The 14,828-nt window shown below is 42.9% G+C and overlaps 1 protein-coding gene across 11 annotated transcripts in view; it reads left to right on the plus strand.

Annotated features, from left to right (window-relative positions):
• Positions 1-14,828, plus strand: part of Fancc (FA complementation group C) — a 274,173-nt gene that overhangs the window by 225,459 nt on the left and 33,886 nt on the right. For all 11 annotated transcript variants that reach the window (XM_017794868.2, XM_008855126.3, XM_029557189.1 and 8 more), the window contains 3 exons: positions 743-905; positions 10,888-10,940; positions 12,167-12,266. In XM_017794868.2, the coding sequence (XP_017650357.1) occupies positions 743-905; positions 10,888-10,940; positions 12,167-12,266 (316 nt within the window). The remainder of the gene's footprint in view (positions 1-742; positions 906-10,887; positions 10,941-12,166; positions 12,267-14,828) is intronic.

A 14,828-nucleotide genomic window follows, 5' to 3' on the forward strand; every position in this document is an offset into this window, starting at 1 on the left:
ACATTTTGAAAGATGCTCATAGTCCCCTGGAACTAGTTGACCTAGGAGGGCAAGGAGCAAAAACTGTCCTTTATGTTCCTCTGACCAAATTAGTATAGGCCTCAAAGTATGTCTGTTAAACATCCAAGAAGGTGAGTTTCACCAGTCTGGTACTTTTTTTTTGGTCTTTTTGAGACAGGGTCTCTCTGTAGCTCCAGCTGTCCTGGAAATCACTATGTAGACCAGGCTGGCCCCCAACTCACAAAGAGCCACCTGCCTCTGCCTCCCGAGTGCTGGGATTAAGGTGTGCGCCACCATATTTCACCAGTCTTTTACTTTTAATTACTGTGTGTCATGTAGATAAATCTTGGACAAAGAACCAGTTGTTCTCAGATAAACCTTACCTAGACATACATTTCTTGATCTGCTATGTATAATTTGTTAGTAGGTTTAAATGCAACTACTTCTGAACTCTGTGGCTGTATCCTGGGGATCACACTCATCACATATTTTCTTTCCCTTTCTTCATGATATGCTTTCTTATCCTTTTGGAAGAAATCTTCATCTTCTGATCATTTCCCTAATTTCATAAGGTGAGTAATGTCACAGTATTTTGCAAACAGAAATACAAATATCTACTGCTGTCAAGACCAGAGTGAGAAGACTCACAAATTGGATTAGTAATTTCTTTTTGAACATTGTTAATTTTCCTTTTTTCAGGAATCTATTTGTGTTTAACATTTTGCTTATTTCTTGCTGAAAGGAAAAAGATTGTTCTCCCTGCTTCATCTGTGGTTAGCCTTTGGCTTCGACATCTTCCCAGCCTTGAGAGAGCAACCCTTCATCTTTTTGAAAAGCTGCTCTCCAGAGAGAGATGGTGCCTGTGCCTGCGAAGGATAGAGTGCTGCATAAAGGACTCATTACTGGTATGTGCTGGGTATGGCCAGAAGAAATCCTTAACTCCTGGGAAGAATTTCAAAGGAAGGATTTTAAAGAGCAACAAAGGGAAAAATATAAACAACAGCATGGGAGCATTTCAGCTAATTGTGTATTTACATCTCAGTGGGAAATACCTAATGTAGGGGCTTTTCTGTATACTTGGTGCATTTGGGGAGTGATTAGAAATTTACTGAGTTTTACACCTTGTATTGCACATTCACAAGAGTGGAAAGTTAGGCAAAGGGGATCTCCAAAGATTTGGTTGACATGCCTCCCCCTTTTGCTTTAAGATCGTCAGCTATACTCCTATAGCCTGCCCACCCATTGTCAGAGCTCATAGGAGAAAAGAGGCCAGGTGCTGCTCTGCCACCCACCCATGTCCTCATCCTGTGTGGTGTGCAGAGTGCAGTTCCTGGGATGTCTGGCATCTGAAAAGGCTAGGGTCACAAGAATAGACTTTTAAAAAAATACTGTTTCTCATTTCAATATGAGGAATATGTGTTTAAAACTGAAGATCTTAAAGACAAAGTAGAGAAGAAATCAGTTAATAAAATCTTCGAAAATAAACTTACAGCTCTTCATGAGAGGAATTGTAAAGTATTCAAGAAAAACAAAACAAAATCTCAATGCTTAAAACAATGAAATAGTTAAGACGGGCTACGTGTTCTCTTGAGTGAGGCTCCTACATGCAGTGGCCCTCAAGTCCCTTTAGGAGCCCTCGGGTTTTGGCACCAGTGGCTGGGCTTCCAGCCAGAGCTCAGGGCCTGACCAGCCAAGGTGTCTGTTTTCTGTGGGAGGCAGCTCTGTGGAATGAATGGGCTCTATGAAGATCAGTATCCCCAGAAAAAAATGGCAAACTACACATCACACACACCTGCTAGATAACCTAATACTTTTCATTATTGAATATCTTGAATCCCAAGAATTGTGTTTCCCCCAATGGGGGTACATCCTATTAGTACATTTAATTAATAACAGGCTAAGAGAGACAATGATAATTTGCAGGTGAACTGGTTTCTTGCAAGATACACAAAAGCACAATAAGCATGTGCGCACACTTGTGTGTGTGTAAAAGCAAGCTGAGCACAGTGGTGCACTGACCTATTGTTCCACTCACTCAGAAGACACAAATGCAAGGGTCACTTGAGTCTAGTTCAGAACCAGTATGGTTGGGCTGATAAAATGGCTTAATGTGTAAAGGTGCTTGATGGCAAGCCTAATAGCCTGAATTTGATCCCTGACCTGACCCACGTGGTAGAAGGAGAGAACCAACCCCCAGAGGTTGTCATAAGACCTCCCCACATACGCATGGCATGTATGTGTGTTTCCCTCCCTCCGTCCCTCCCTCCCTTCCCTCCCTTCTCTCCCTCTCCTCCCTCCCTTCCTCTCCTTCCCCCATGCTCTGTCACACATGTACACACACATACAAGTAATCAATAAGGGGCTGGAGAGAAGGCTTAGCAGTTAAGAGCACTGACTGAGGACCAGGGTTAAGAGCACTGAGAACCAGGGTTCAATTCCTAGCACCAACCTAGTGGCTGACAACCATGTAGCTCCAGTTCCAGGGGAATTTGATGCCCTCTTCTGACCTCCTTGGGCCTTGCACAAGATGGATGCACTTACATACATGCAGGCAATACATTCATACACATAAAATAAAAATAAAAAATATTTTAAAACATAAATAAAATGTAATGAAAAATTAAAACAACCTGGGCACTGTAACAAGACCCCCATCTCAAAAAATAAAGCAAAAACATGAAAGAATTACTGTGCACAGAGTGCTAGTAACAAACCAAATAGTATGTCCACAGAAGAAACTGTCCAACTGGTCCAGAAGACCAGTTCCTTCAAGCAGCACTTAGGTAGGCCCAGATGGTGTGCAGTCTTTAGCAGTGAAGTGAAGGGTTTGTTCATTTGGCAGGCCTCCAGCAGCCGGTACCTGTTCAATATGAAAGTTCGCTGGGCAGAGCCATGGTGAATTGCATCTCAAGTGCAGTCTGCAGGCACCAGTATTTTCACTCCTAGAAGGTATTTTATCTCAGCTCTCCAGTGTCAAGTTTTGAACAGAAAGGTTGCGAGCACCAACATCTCATTTGCATATCCTCACACAGTTGTCACTGTAGCTTTCCATCAGCCACTCAGCTCAGTTAGAGAGGAGTCAGTGCTGTCAGGGCAGTCAGGTTTTCTATTGAAATAGAAGTTAGGGATGTCCCCAAGAATCATTAACAGTCCAAACATAGTATAATAGTCCAGGTGCCATGGCATCCACCTTCTGGGAAGCTCAGTGCTCCCCTTCCCGCCGTTGTTCCTGTTGGCTGTTGTAACCTGGGGATATCTGGCACACCGAATGTTTTTCTGTTGTATGGAAGGAGACTTTGAGTTCCAAGAGCAGTGTAAAATAGAGAGATCTCAACTCAGTGGCTAGGAAACTGGGAGGGGGTGTGTGTGACCAGACTGAGGAAGGTTGCTGGGGCTACCTGGCCATCCTGCCTTACATTTTCTTCCTTTCAAATGGGAAGGTGTGAGAGAATCAACCATATGGCACCAGTTGCCTCCTTTTATTTCATGGCCCATATGTGCCTTTACTATGGGTGCAGAGCCTTCCCTGGGTGCATGGGGATAATGCTGCTCTCACCAGCAAGTCACCTGGCTCAGACCCCAGGATTTGAAAGTTACGTTTGATAGGGAAAAAGACAGATAGGTTTGTATTAAAATCCAGAGTGCTAAAAGAGCACATTTGTATGAACTACTCATCATTTTCAAATGAATATTAAGACTATAAGAGTGCAGCTTACTTAATAATTACTGCACAATTCAAAATAAAATCTTTTAGAAGCTCTCTGACAACCCATTCCAGGTTCTTTAAGTTATAAGATACCTTTACTGTGTAGTAAATTTATTCATTTCTAATTAAATGTGCATGCTATAATTGAAGTTACTTTTTAATCTCTGCTCTGTTTTCAGTGCAAAATGGAGTAACTAGGTTATTTGCTTCTAGGGTACTTATAAATTTTCTTTATATCTTCTCAGTGGAAAACTTCCAGTCTTGCAGCTGTCCTGCAACAGTTTATTGATGCCAGCTGTTCATCTCTGAACCTTCTCTTCATCCTTTTTACCTGCAGTCTAAGACAGACTTTAATAAGATGGTGAGAGCAGGAAATCAGCCCCTCTGTAGACATCATCTTGTATGAATCTCAGTCTGAGTTGATAGTTGGCCATAACCTTTCCTGTCAAGCAGCTTGGAAGCTGTTTTGCAGGATCATGTGTGGAGAGCTTCAGAGCTTTTATTATAGTTAAAAAGGGATTTAAGAGGGTGTTACTTGGTTTAATTTATTGTGGCATTGGCAGGATGTGATCTTTCTATGCCTTGTGGTTCATGGAGGTAATTAAAATACAGATGATGAGCTGGAAGCCTCTGATTGGTATAGACTGCTCTCCTCTACCATCCTGGGCGTTATAGAGCCAGAAAGCCCAGCGGGGTACAATAAGCCTGTGACCTGGCTGAGTGATTTACAGGAGTAACCTGAAGAACTGCTTCCTAATTGCATCATCTGATTCATTTATCGCAGCACAGTATCTTAAAGCAGTGACAGGACCATGTTGAAGTATCAGATCCATAAGACCTAGCGTGCAACTGCTGCACTTTGCTGCCCAGGAAACCTGATGCCTATTGCATCAGAGCTGGATTCTGAGAGTAATTAAAGTGTGATGGTCTACGTAACTTGCGCTTTATATGGAGCACTGTTAATTATATTGCCATCTCTTGGGACTAACCAGAATGAGTCCTGGAAATTCTATAGTTACCAAAGTGTAGGGAAAACAAAAGATAAAAGTGTTCACAATATAATGACCTCCCCAAATGTTCTTTGGCCTTTCAGAGACTTCAGAGGCCTGGCCTTTTCTGTTATAACTGGTCAATAAGAAAGTAGTCTGAAGTCACCTGAATTCCAAATAAAATGTGTGGTGGGGGGTGGGGGGGTGACACTTCTTAAATAAAAATAAATTTCTAAACCTGTTTGCATTTAAGGCTCAACCTTTGGCTTCTCTGGGTTGGATTGTCCCCCAGTACATGAATGCCTGCCACAGTTGGTGGCCCCAAATAGATCAAGGTATTAACTCCAGTTTGTCATTTACTGTGCAGACTGAAACTTTCAAAAGCAGATGGTCTTGTGTTTCCCTTGACAGCACAGTCACTGGGAGACCATAATCTGTAGCCTTAGACCTGACCCTAAAAACTGTCAGGAGAAGCGGTGAAAGCCATTTGCTAATTATGCAGCTTTCTTGGCAACATGCACTTTCCCAAGACTGTTCCTGAATCAAGGAGGCTATGTTTTTCTGTTACAGTTCTATATGTGGAGCCTAGAAAGCTATTGTTTAGATCTCACATTTGAATGAAAAGGACTGGTTGGATGGCAGGGTGGCCTGTGCTCGGCTGCTGTGCTGTGCTGCGTGCCAGGGCCTGGTTCCCATGCCCTCCTGTACTCCTTCATGGGCTAACCCACCTGCCATCAGCCACCACAGCTGGGTCCAGGGAGCTGCCTATCACCTGCCCAGACATATCTGCCTCAAAGAAAGGAGCATGGAGGAACATGGGGGTGGGGGGCATCACTCTGATCTTAAGTCAGAGAGTATTCCTCATTAATTTTCCTGTGTAAAGAATTCATAGTTTAAGGGCTAGAGAGATAGCCCCATGGTTAACAGCACTGTCTGCTCTTGCAGAGGTTCTGGGTTTGATTCCCAGCACCTACATGATGGCTATAAACTGCCTATAACTCCAGTTCCAGGAGAATCTGATGACCTTTTCTGACCTCTGGACATTGCTTGACATGGGTGCACTTGCATACATGCAGGCAATACACCCATACACATAAAAATAATAAATATTTTTAAGAGTTCAGAGCTTAATAATTAGTATTTTTTTTTGTCTAATAAGAGCTCCAAATACCTCTGTGTGAGCTAAGGTATGTTCTTTTCTTCATTCTCCAGATAGCCATAGCAGCTTCAAAAGAAACTCTTTCCAGAAAGTCCAGTGCATAGTTCCCCATCACTGAAATATTGCTCTGACGAATTACCTCCCATCTTCAGTGATGCTATTGGTTTTCAGTGTATGAGTAGCATTTCATTAATGTTGTAGGATTTATCCCCCCTACATTTTCATTAACAGCTGTTGAAGCACTTCCTGTTTGAGCTCTAATGTTATGCATGTAATTGAACAAAAGCTGAAGTGGATGATTTAGCAGTAGTTGACTAGGGAAGTGTGGTGGGGTTTCTGTATCTGAAAGCTGTGCACTCTGGGCTACATTAACAACTACACTTCCAAATGTCAGCCTCAAAAGGGTACCAGATGTCCCAGCATTGTCTCTGAAGAAAACCCAGGTTGTATGATAGTTTTCATTATTGGGAATGTGGGGTCTTAGAAGTCCTTGCTATGCACAGGCCATGGGGAGCAGCAGTGGGAGCTGAGGAGCTCCTTCCAGCTTTCTTGCTCAGTCTCCGCAGTGGGCTGCATGTAGGCACCCTGTGGGTACAGTACAGAGTTGGGCAATTTTTGTCCAACGTGTGGAGCTGGGCATCCCCCAATGTGCACCTCCTACTTCTCTGTCTTAACACTGAGAGACTGCATGTAAATTTAAAGTGCAAGAGTACATTTGGTACTTGTTAAGGCTTTAAGCCCAAGAATGACAGATTTATCACTAATTAAACAATAATTGCATTATAGGGTACTGAAAAAATTGCTTGTAGTATAAACAACATCTGGTAAAGATTAAAAAGAAGGAATAATTTTTCCAAGCTCAAAGTTGTTACAAGAAACTTGAATGTTTTAAAACAAAATGCTTTAAAATGTGAAAGGGGTATTTAGTTTTATGTTTAGCATTTTGAAAATAGAAAAGGAAATGGCATAATGAAAAAATACATATTTATACATGATAGATATAAAGTTATTATATAAATAGATTCATTTAAAAGCCAGATAATTTTTAATTCAATAAAAAGTTTATTGTTGAATCTTTTGAGCCATCTTTTCCTAAGAAGACACTTTTTAAAATTTTTATTTTATTATATTTTATGTGTATCCATGTATTGCCTGCACGTAGGTAAGTGCACCTGTGTCGTGCAGTGCCCACGGATGTCAGAAGAGGCTGTCGGATCCCCTGGGACTGGAGTTACAGACAGTTGTTAGCTGCCATGTGAGTGCTGGGATTCGAACCCCAGTCTTCTGCAAGAACAACCAGTGTTCTTAACTACTGAGCCATCTCTCCAGCCCCCAAGACTTTTCTTTTTCTTTTGGGATTGTATGTCTGTGTGGTGACTGTAGTTGCCCTTTAACTTATGTATGTATGGTCACAAAGAAGGGTGTCCCTTGTCAGAACAGGAGAGCTGGCTCCATGTGGAATGGGGATGCCCCTCTGGTGGGCAAATTGGAAGGAAAACATTTCAACTGATTGCCTCAAGTGACCATTTGCTGAGTAAAACATCAGACAACATTAAAACAGGCCAAGAAAACAGAATTTCCCAAGTTTACTGAACTTTAGCTTTTTGTTCCTCTCTTTCCCTCCTGAGTCTGGAGGGGGGACATAAGATGGATTTTTTTTTTTTATTCCTCGTCCTTTGTTGTCTTTTTGTTTTTACTGAGGCATTCACTTTTATCTGTGATTACCTTACGTATAGTTTCCATTTTTAGTTCTTTCTCTCAATCAGAAAATGGTAGAAAAAAGTATGTAGTCTTCCTGAGAATCATGCTCTCTGTGTTCTCAGATTGATGCCCTGGGATGAAAATAGCAGACTAAAGAAGCTTCAGGGCCAATGTGGAGAGTCTGCACTACGTGTACTGTTCATGGTGTAGAGTGGGACTCTGGCTTCTGGCTCACCTCTCTTGTTGCTGCTCTGCACATTCTCCACATTGACTTCTCTTCCCTAGTTTTGTTCAGGGATGGGAGTAGGCCATCCTGGGCAGAGGGAAGATAAACACTATAGTTCTGGGGACTAAGTAGGAACTGGTGGATAACCTGGGGAGGAGTGTCTCATCAAGTGCAGAGGATGTACATATGACAGAACATTCTGGTCCCCAGTAAAGGAAGAGCAGGAAGATCCTACAGGTCTCCATTATCATTGTCCACCCTCTGACAGTGAAAGAAGTACGTGAAGGAAGAATAATAAAACGGTTACTGATGGCGTGACATGGTTTCCCTGGTCTTGAAATAATCTCTACATGAAAATTGTTATGCCAGATGGAGAAAAGAGAGTTTGAGAAGGAACAGATTTTGGTGGGATGGAGAAAAACAGATGAGCAGATGGAACCCAAGAAAGCTTTTCTTTCCTTGTTTTAGTACCAAAGATGATCACACAGATCATGAAGTTTCAGAGCAGGGTTCTAGAGCTCTGGACTACAGTGACCCATGGTGGCCCACCTGACCAGTAAAACACTACACACTTGCCTCATCCTCACAAGGATGCCATAAAAAATTGGAGGAAAATATGACTTCCAAAGAAATGTTCAAGAAAGCCTTAATTCTAAGAAGAGCTGCTTAAGCATGTCACGGGGACATATGCCTAACCCAAGAGCACTTTGGTCCTTATGAAGTAACTCACTGGCCCTGAAATGTGCTGGGAAAATATAAAGAATTTCATTTTTAAAACCTCCAGTCAAGAGTGTAGGTGAGAAAGGGCTTCTCACAGGGAGTGCAAGGAAGCAATGCCGAAAGTGGACACTCCCATCATGGCTATTTAAGAGGGGGCCCGCCTCCTGCCCCTTACCTGTTTTAGAATTTAAAGTAGGTGTAAAAGCAGACTGGGAGAAACCAAGGATCTGAAATCCTAGGAAAGAAGGACTTCCAAGTGTAGAGTTCAGCTTCATGGGGAGAGTGGGTGGGTTCCGCACAGCCTGAATGGGTTGGAATCGCTGACTGAGATGTTCAGATGGAAAGAAAAGTCTGTTCCAGCTCTCACTCTTTGACAAATTGGCTTATCTTGTGGTTTTCAGGGTAGCCCAGTGTGCCTCTTGCGTCTTCCCTTTCTTTGTCATTTAGAAATCCATGTTATCAGAACTGAATTGTTCTTAAACCCGTAGTGGCTACAGTGGGGGTAGTTAAGCCCTTTGTAATAAAAGAAAATAACTTTACCACATCCAGCTCTCTTATTTTCCCTCAGTGCGTGTTCAAGGGTTGTGTCTGTCTGTGGGCACGTGGCAGTGCTATAAGGTCTTTATGCAATGTTTCTAAAACGTGCATTGTCTATGGAAAACTGAGAAGTTGTCCTGGCAAACTTGACTGAATCATATTTAAGACATCCAGTTTGCTTTCCCCTGTTTTGTTTTTTCCATTGGGAATGTAGAAACTCTCACAATGTTTTCTGGGCATATGTCCAAGTGACCTCTTAATAACTGTTGTTATTTACAGTGAGGCTGAGACACAGGCAGCTTAATTGACTTTCTAGATCAAAGACAAGAAATCGCCTGCCCTTCCTCTGTTGTTTCTTATGTAGGAATGAATTTATCAGGTCTGCTTCTTTTGAATGCAGTTGCATATCAGTAAAGGGTTAGAAATCATGGGCTGTGCTATTTAAGAAGCAGAAGAAATTAACTTGCAAATCATAAATGTTTCTCTTTCAACTAATGAAAAGGACAGCATCCCATCGTTTGAACAAGTGGGGACACTATTGCCTGAAACCTTCCCTAAGGGAGCCTGTAATGGTCATGCATGACCACTAGATGGCACACGCTCAATGTTGCAAGTAGGATGACAAGGCAGAAGCCAGTAGAGACAGGTACTCTGCTCTTTCCCAGGGTAGTTCAGAAAACTGAAGGCTTAGGGCAACTGCCTCTTTTTTCTTGTGGGGGTGAGAAGGCTATGAAAAATGTTTCCCAAAACTTGTCATATCAAGTACAAAATGACTTAAAGAAATTTCCTGGAGCGTAGTCCACTAATATTTGGATGCCACTGTGAAAAATGTTTTATAATGCAAACAGACTTTTAAAAAATCTAGCATAAATTCAAGCTTTAACCTGAAAACCTAAGCCAGGCCCACTGAGGCCCCTACTTAGGTATGCCACAGGAAGCCAGCATCTGCAGATTGAAACTATCAAGACCTGTTAACAAACTATTCTAGGCTAGATATCCCTCATCACTGGTGTCTGTTTTCTGTTAACCTTCTTTTCATCCTAAATAATTAAAGATGCTAAATGCAGAGTGCATTAAGTGTCCAGCTTAGTAGTGGTCACAGGTTTCTTAAGTGCTCATGACCAAATAAAGAGAAATAAAAGGACAGCAGGCAGAACCTCCACTGAGGTAGTCCTAGGCCAGTTGAGCAGGTCAGCCACACATCACATTTGAGTAAAACTAGGAACATGGATAAACCCTGAGTCTTCCCTATGCCATAGACATAGAAAATAGTTTTGAATTGTTGATGAAAGATACTCCTTTTCGGGCGTGGTGGCGCACGCCTTTAATCCCAGCACTTGGGAGGTAGAGGCAGGTGGATCTCTGTGAGTTCTAGGCCAGACTGGTCTACATAATGAGTTCCAGGCTAGCTGTGGCTACAGGGAGACCCTGTCTCAAAAGAAGAAAAGAAGGTTACTCCCTGTGTGTGTGTGTGTGTGTGTGTGTGTGTGTGTGTGTGTGTGGGTTGTGGGGAGGGGGAGAATCATACCAGCATATTATGTGTGTGTGTGTGTGTGTGTTTTGGGTAGGGGGTGAATCATACCAGCATATTATAGAAGATGTGGAACAAAACAGGAGTACAAAGAGAAAATAACACTTGCCCACGATCCCCTACCTAAAGAGACCCACCACTGGCATTTTATACGTGGCTTTTTTCCTATGTACTGAATGCTCTTTTGCCTTAACATAAGGGACTATGCCCATTTTTAGGAGCTGGCAGCCCTAAACAACCCGTTTGTCTGATAATCACAAGTTGTTATTGATAGAGGCCTATTACATTTCACTTTTTCCTGGCCTTTTCCTTTTACAGCCTCAAGCAGCCTGCCACCCTGCCATCTTCAGAATTGTTGACGAAATGTTCAGGTAAATATGCTGACTCTGGTAGCACTTGATCTAAAAAGCTCAGCTTCCACACACAGATTAAGATGTCTGTAGTAGTCCAACTGTACCATGAGAAAAGAGCTTCTGGCTCCTTCCTGGCCCTTGAGCTTTTTTGTAATTAGAGCTAAAAACTCAGAAGTCAGTGTACATTGAAAAAGGCAGTAGCCAAGAATTAGGACAACTCTTTAACCTTGTTATTCAAATACTGGCAGGAAGGTAGACCTGAATTAGATATTGATATCATGAAATATTCTGCAGGATTTTTCTTGACTCTGCACAAAGCAAGTAATATGCCCCCTCACCACATGAGGGCTGACTGGTCTTTGTAAAAGATGTTAATGTTAAAGAAAGCCAAGAAAAATAAATAATGCTATGCTTAACAGAGCTCTTCTGAAAGACAGAATAAACCCCACATATTTCAACAACATACTAATTTTATTTTAAAGACATGAGTCCTGGGGATGTGCTGGCCTTAGAGGGTGAGAGGTGAGAGCTGTATCACAAGCCAGGTTGGCTCTCCTCCTAAAGTCTGTGGGTTTCAGCTGTGGAGTCCTAAAACTAGACTGGAGTTTCCACCCTCACATGGATGTGGACAGCCAGGGTCTAAACCTGCCTGCAGCCCTCTTATCTCTCACACGGTCTTGGAGGGACAGGCTCTGTAGCAAACAGTGGGCAAAGGAATTTTTACAACCAGTACCTTACTGCTTGAGTTGGTCTTGAAACACACCAGCTTTAAATGGCCACAGACATAAGAAGGCAGGGTGGTATTTTTAGTTTAAAGCTAACCAAGTTTGAGATTAAACGCATAGAAACCAAACGAGGTACAGCTAATTCCCCAGGCACTCACTGGTGGGTTTGAATGAGCCATTCACTTCTCTTGGCAGCTCTGTCACAGCTTGTGAAGGCAGAGCACCTGCTGCTGTCACTATCTGGTCCTCAGACAGCCAGGTGCTGGTGAAGAGCAGCAAGCCCAAAGGAAGGCTGTGTGGTACATGGTAATCTAAGAGTCAAGAAGGAGCTCTAGAGAAAATACTTGGAAAGGAGGAATGTTTCCTTCTGCCTTCACATAGGAACTGAAATCTGTGAAATAAGGAGCTGCCAAAGTTACAGTCTTTTGCTTAGCCTAAAGGAAGATGCCCATTTTGTGGCACGGATTGTAGTGCATAGTGAATGGCAGGATGTCATTGTCTTGACTTTGCTTTGCTCAGGTTTGCCCTCCTGGAGACTGATGGAGCCCCCCAAGTACTAGCTGTCCTTCAGGTGTTCACACGGTGCTTTGTAGAAGCTCTGGAAAAAGAAAACAAGCAGGTATGTTGGGATCTTGTCCACCTCAGAGAAAAGGAGGCTGCTAGGAGTATGTGGCTACTGAGCTGAAAGGAACTCTTTATTTTCAGAAATTGTATTCGTTTTGTGGTGCTGGAGACCACATCCAGAGCCTCATATGTGCTAAGCTCATGCTCTGACACGGAGCTACACTCCCAGCCTTATTTTTAAGAATTTTGATGGGCTCTTGTTCAAAGAAAGCTTCCAAATGACCACTTCTGCAAAGATGAAACATTAACTGAAAATAAGTGAAGATCTAGTATATGTTCTCTGTGCCCTGTGCCCAGAACCATCTGTACACCGCTGTATCTGATTGTGCCTTCATACTGCAGATCGAGAATTCCCCTGTGTGCTCAGTCTGCTCAGTCTGCCCTTGTGTCTGTATCTAACCCTATGGCCAGCAAGAGTCATCATGCAGTCTATAGGAGCTACTGTTTATTACAAGGCAAACTGACATTCTTGGTGATTGGTGTCTTCATTCCTACCAGAACCCTAAATATAACTGGATCCCAGGAAAGAAAGGAGTTGGTAAAAGGGACAGGAAATGATCTGAATAGCTGTAGAGAAGGAAGAATGGCAGTGACCAGAAGCTAGTGTTAGATACCATCAGTAGACTGAAGGACTCTAGGCTTCCATCAGTAGAGGTTGGACTGTAGCTGTGAGGGCTGCTGACCACTTAGAATGGTCCTGTGGAAAAGGAACTTTTTCTACCAAAGAGCCTTGGCCATTGTAACTAATAGCCAGAGTTAATGGTTATGTGGTGGTTTGCCTATTCGGAGTGGCACTGGCTTTAGCATCTTTCCCATGAAGGCCCAGTTCCCTGTAGTGCTCTTTACAATTTGACTTAGGATACTCAGCTCACTAAAGCCCACCCACCCCAAAACTGAAGGAACGTCTCAAGTTTTAGCACATGTTTCTGCTTTCTAAGGCACCAATAAATATTTATGATTTTTTTGCCATCCTCTTTCCCTAGGGAAGTTAGCTAGACCGTAGCAAACAGTGTTATCAATGGTACCCAGCCTGGAATTTGGGAGGAGACCTCAGCAGAAAGGCACTGGCTGGTGCTCACAATTTTGAGCATAGCTGTAAATATGTTACCCCTCTTACCCATTCTTTTTTCCCAGGGAAGAAGTAACCTCTAGCAAACCTTGCTGGTAGACTCCTGGGACATACCCAGGTCAGGGCAGAGGACACAGAGAAAGTGGTTTTGCTATTTAGCATTTGCTGGTATATTATCTTGGCTTTGCTGTGAGTCTGCTGGCTTTGAGCACTGAGAATTTGGACTGCACTTAATAGTGCTTTTAATTTAGAACAGTGCTTGTTGGGCCACACATGTCTAGGGTTGGGAGGGGCACACAGTGAACCCTGGCGTGAGGCAAGGTAGGGATCCAGAAAGAAAAGATTATCCACCCCTGGTTCCAAACAGGAGAGTGATAACCTCTTAACTTTGCAAATGCCTTTGTGTCTACCTATGATTTACTTTTTCTTCTGATGCCTGACTGCCTACCCTTTTAACTGAAGACTGACTCACTGGCCCCTGGACTCCTTGAGTGTCCACTTTCAGACTAATCATACTCCTTGGTGCATGAAATCCTGTCATGCTTGGTCTGTTCATGACCCTCTCTTTTTTGCTTGATTCATTGTTAATGAGTATTGCTGTGTTGAATCTTGCATTCATTATTCCTTTTCTGTTTCTGAAAATAGTTTAATCACCTATTTGTGGCTGTAAAACAGTTTTGTTCCATTTGGGTTGTTTCTGTACTTTATAAAACAAACACAGAAGAGAGCAGCACACTATGATCATTTGAGATGTGCTTTTCCTCTCAGCCTATTACAAAGGTGGCGTTAGGTCCCTGGTGCTGTGGTGAAAGGTTGCTATGTGGCAATCCATTGCCCAAATGTACCACAGTGAAGCCATTTACTAGTTGCTGGACATCTGGACTATTTCTAGATGTACTTTTTATTACAAACATGTTGCATTGGATATTTGGGGATGACACTTAGGAGCAGAAGTGCCTGGTCTTAGGAATGAAGACTTTGCTTCAACAGGTCTGTTCTAGTTTGCTTTCTGTTGCCATAACAAACACCAGGAGCAAAAGCAACTTGGGGAGGAAAGGGTTTATTTCACCTTACAGGTTACAGTCCATCATGGAGGGAAGCCAAGGCTGGAGGCAGGAACCTAGAGCAGGAACTGGAAACCATGGAAGAGCGCTGCTCATTGTCTTGCTTCCCCTGGCTTTCTCAGCCACTTTTCTTATACATTCCAGGTCTAGCTTCCCAGGGATAGCACCTCCCACAGTACACTGGGCCCTCCTAAATCAATTAGCAATCAAGAAAATGCCCCACAGCTGTGCCCAGAAGCTAATCTAAGGCGGAAATGCCTTATTTGAGGTCCCCCCTTCCCAGGTGACTTTAGTTTGCATCATGCTGTCTGAACTGAACTGGCACAAGGTCCTGCCAGGCTGGTTACATAATAGGGTTCTCACTTCTCACTTTCTTCCATTGTCAACATGTGTGCTTTTTTCCCTTCTACCCTTTCCTCTTACC

This window comes from Nannospalax galili, unplaced genomic scaffold (genome assembly GCF_000622305.1).
Source record: "Nannospalax galili isolate Female #2095 unplaced genomic scaffold, S.galili_v1.0 scaffold467, whole genome shotgun sequence".
Lineage (NCBI taxonomy): Eukaryota > Metazoa > Chordata > Mammalia > Rodentia > Spalacidae > Nannospalax > Nannospalax galili.